Source organism: Galendromus occidentalis, unplaced genomic scaffold, assembly GCF_000255335.2.
Source record: "Galendromus occidentalis unplaced genomic scaffold, Mocc_1.1 scf7180000077515, whole genome shotgun sequence".
Taxonomy (NCBI): domain Eukaryota; kingdom Metazoa; phylum Arthropoda; class Arachnida; order Mesostigmata; family Phytoseiidae; genus Galendromus; species Galendromus occidentalis.
In genome coordinates, this window is record NW_003805503.1 from 311,525 (window position 1) to 314,969 (window position 3,445).

The 3,445-nt window shown below is 49.8% G+C and overlaps 1 protein-coding gene across 1 annotated transcript; it reads left to right on the forward strand.

The window, feature by feature from the left end:
* Positions 1–590: 590 nt before the first annotated feature.
* Positions 591–2,682, forward strand: LOC100903808 (uncharacterized). Its single transcript, XM_029112554.1, has 2 exons — positions 591–1,280; positions 1,315–2,682. Exons 1-2 carry the CDS (start codon positions 591–593, stop codon positions 2,680–2,682), a joined length of 2,058 nt encoding a protein of 685 aa, XP_028968387.1.
* Positions 2,683–3,445: the final 763 nt, after the last annotated feature.

Sequence of the window (3,445 nt, forward strand, 5' to 3'; positions counted from 1 at the left end):
TTCTCCTGTCATTTTTAGCTCGGAATAAATCGACAACACCGCAAACTCTTCCGCCGGGAACCCCATTTGATCACGATGAAGTACCACCGACTCCCCCTGATTCCCTTTGTGATAGCGATGAAATACCGTTGACTCCGACTGATTCTCTTCGTGCTCGCGATGAAATACCGTCGACTCCGACTGAATCTCTTCGTGCTCGCGATGAAATACCGTCGACTCCGACTGATTCTCTTCGTGCTCGCGATGAAATACCGTCGACTCCGACTGAATCTCTTCGTGATGGCCATGAAATACCGCCGACCCCGACTGATTCTCTTTATGACGGCGACTCAGACCCAGTGACTTCGGAAGAAATTTCCCGGGATACCAGTGTCACAGCATCATCAGTGAACGCTCCGGAAGACTCACTCATAACCAATGTCTCATCCACACCGGCAGCTATCGCCGAGCACGATCTTGGGCTACTGGAGTTTCACTCGAATTCCGGAAAAGTCACCGTCTCCGATAGTTTAAGAGTTGAGATGGTGACCCTAGGGAGCGAGTACTTTCAGAACAGAAACGGCCCTTTTTTTTCGACGCGGCGGAGATGCATGACTCAATCGTGGTTCTACAAAAGGTTGGGAAATGGCCTCGGCACAAAGATTCTCCGCACATGGCTCGTCTACTCTCCAACGAAGGGCGCAGCTTACTGCTTCTGCTGCCTTCTCTTCGCCAGAGCTGATGGACACAATTCAGCACTGACGTCCTCCCAAGGATTCACGAAGTGGAAAAATATAGAAAGGATGGATGCTCATGAAAATGCTCCGTCTCATAGAGCCTGTTTCGCTGATTGGAAAGAGCTCGAAAGAAATCTGAGAACTAATAGCGCTATCGATATCGAAGTGCAATCAGTGTATGCAACCGAGAAACAGAAATGGAGGTATGTTCTCAGCAGAATAAGTCACTGCATCAAATTCCTGGCTACACAGAATTTGCCACTCAGAGGCCACCGGGAAAACCAATGCGAAGACGTGGGTAATATCGGGAATTTTCTCGGCCTAATGAAGCTCGTCGCAAACTTCGACCCAATCATCAAGGACCACATGACTCGCTCTCGGGGAAATCCGGGCTCGACGTCCTATCTGGGGTCTAGAACGCAGAATGAGCTCATTCATCTCATGGCAGGACAAGTGAAGGAAAAACTCCTGAGAAAAATCAGAAAGGCCAAATATTACGGGATTCTCGTGGATTCCACACCCGATCTTGCTCACAGAGAGCAACTTTCGTTCGTGTTGAGATATGTCGACGTTGATTATGAACAGAAAAAAAGCTCAGGTCAGGAAGTCTTTCCTCGGCTTCGTTCAAGTACATGAAAAGAATGCTGAGGCATTGGTAGCGACGATCTTGAAAAAACTTGAGGACGACAAGCTGGATTTCGGGAACTGCCGGTCCCAATGCTATGACAATGCCGCCGTCATGGCCGGTCACCGCTCCGGTGTGAATCAACGGCTGCTCGAGAAGAATGGTTTAGCGTTATTCGTGAATTGTGATAATCATTCCCTCAATCTAGCCGGCTTGCACTCTGCCCGCAGTGAACCAGCAATGATTAGCTTCTTCGCGACTATTGAAGCCCTGTACGCCTTCTTTTCCCGTTCGACTCTGCGATGGGAGAAGTTGAAAAAGACGATCCCCGTCGGACTGAAACGCGAGTCTGAAACAAGATGGAGCTCTCGCAGCGATGCTGTCAAAGTAGTCAGCACGCATGTCAGGGAGATTATCGATCTCCTGGATAAAATGTCTGATGACTCCTGCGACTCGGTAGAAACTAGAAGTGAGGCACGTCAGTTATTCACCCGCATGGTCTCGTATGAATTCTTGACGCTTCACGGCTTCTGGAATAACCTCCTGAGCAGAGTCGATAGGGTCCAGAAGAGACTCCAGGATCCCTCCATGAATTTCCATGAAGCTGCCAATGATCTGTCGTCTCTGAAGAACACCTTCTCCAGAGAAGGATGCGATTTCGTAGACGCAGCCATCACTGATGGCCAATGCCTCTGCGATGAATACGATGTAGCATTCGAGAAACGCAATAGGAGAAGAAGAAGTATGCCAGATGAACACCGAAACTCTGAAATCTCCGCTATACAAGAAATGCGCCGTGTTATGTACTCAACGATCGACCGGCTTCAGCGAGAAATGAGAGAAAGGTTCGAGCGACTGACAAACCTAGACAATACTTTCGGGTTCCTTCTCGACACTCAGCGGCTACTACAAGGCCAGCTGAACGAATTGAGGTCCGATTGTTTGTCATTTGCGAATATGTATTCGGATGATGTCGACGGTAACGACTTATACAGAGAGATATGTGATTGTAGGATGTTAGTCAGCGTGCGGGAGGAGTTACGATTAAGGAAACCCGAAGAACTCCTCAATTTCATCATAGAATACGGCGACGAGAGTGTCTTCCCCAATCTTCGGGTAGCGATACAAATACTACTGACGATTGCCGTCTCGATCGCCAGTTGCGAGCGATCCTTCAGCAAGCTTAAGCTCATCCTATCATACCTCCGAGCGTCAATGGGGCAAGACAGACTGATTGATCTCTCTATCATGAGCATAGAGAGAGAAGTCACCGAGGACACCGACTTCGAATCTTTAATCGATACCTTCGCTTCGGTGAAGGCTCGAAAAGTCGTATTTTAAACATGTGGTATATTGTGATACGTGGTAATTCGGAACCTTCGAATGTTTTAAGTTTAAACAGAGTGAAGAGATCAGAACAATAAATGTAAAGATGTATATGTAAAGTATACTGAAAACTCAATCCGTCGTCTTCTGTAGAAAAAAAAATCGACATGAAGGGGGCGCATTCCCGTCCTCTGCCCCGGGCGCAAAATGGGCTAGGAACGCCACTGCCTCCGAGCAAGCAAAACCGAAAACCGGGTCTCTCTCAAACTGGTCGTTCAACCTATACGTGGCCCGGCTGAGTTATGCTGTGCCGAAGCGATGAGCATCAAGGCTGACATCAAGATACGGGGGCGGACGAACGAAGAGGCATCAAGGCTTGGCGAGCGATAGTGTTGCAGCGAGAGCGGGCATCTCCCGCTACCGCCGCGCCGTCGCTTCGCCTCTTTCCCCGCTTCGTCCGTGTTCTGATTATTACAAAAATTGGCCGCATCATCTCGGCTTGGATTGCCTGTTTTTCGCCTGGGGCCTGCGTCGCAGGATGCCCATCGGCCGGTCGCTCAGCGAGCTCGGATCGCATCCTGATCTCTTCAGAAAAGGAAAGTACAGGCATGTACAGAGCGATCTCGCGGGCGAGAGACCGCTCGGAGCGCTTGCTCGCGCAGTACTCAAACGGCCTGATGGCCTTCTCCGCGCGAAGAACGAACAAGAACTATCCGAGAAGGGACAAGCCGGGAGGGGAATCGCTGCGATGACGCCTCACATCAGAACGAGCGGACGG

Coding starts and splice junctions, on each gene's coding strand:
- LOC100903808 (XM_029112554.1), top strand. CDS start 591: ATGACTCAATCGTGGTTCTACAAAAGGTTGGGAAATGGCCTCGGCACA. Junction 1,281..1,314: donor TTTCGTTCGTGTTGAGATAT/GTCGACGTTGAT, acceptor AAAAAAGCTCAG/GTCAGGAAGTCTTTCCTCGG.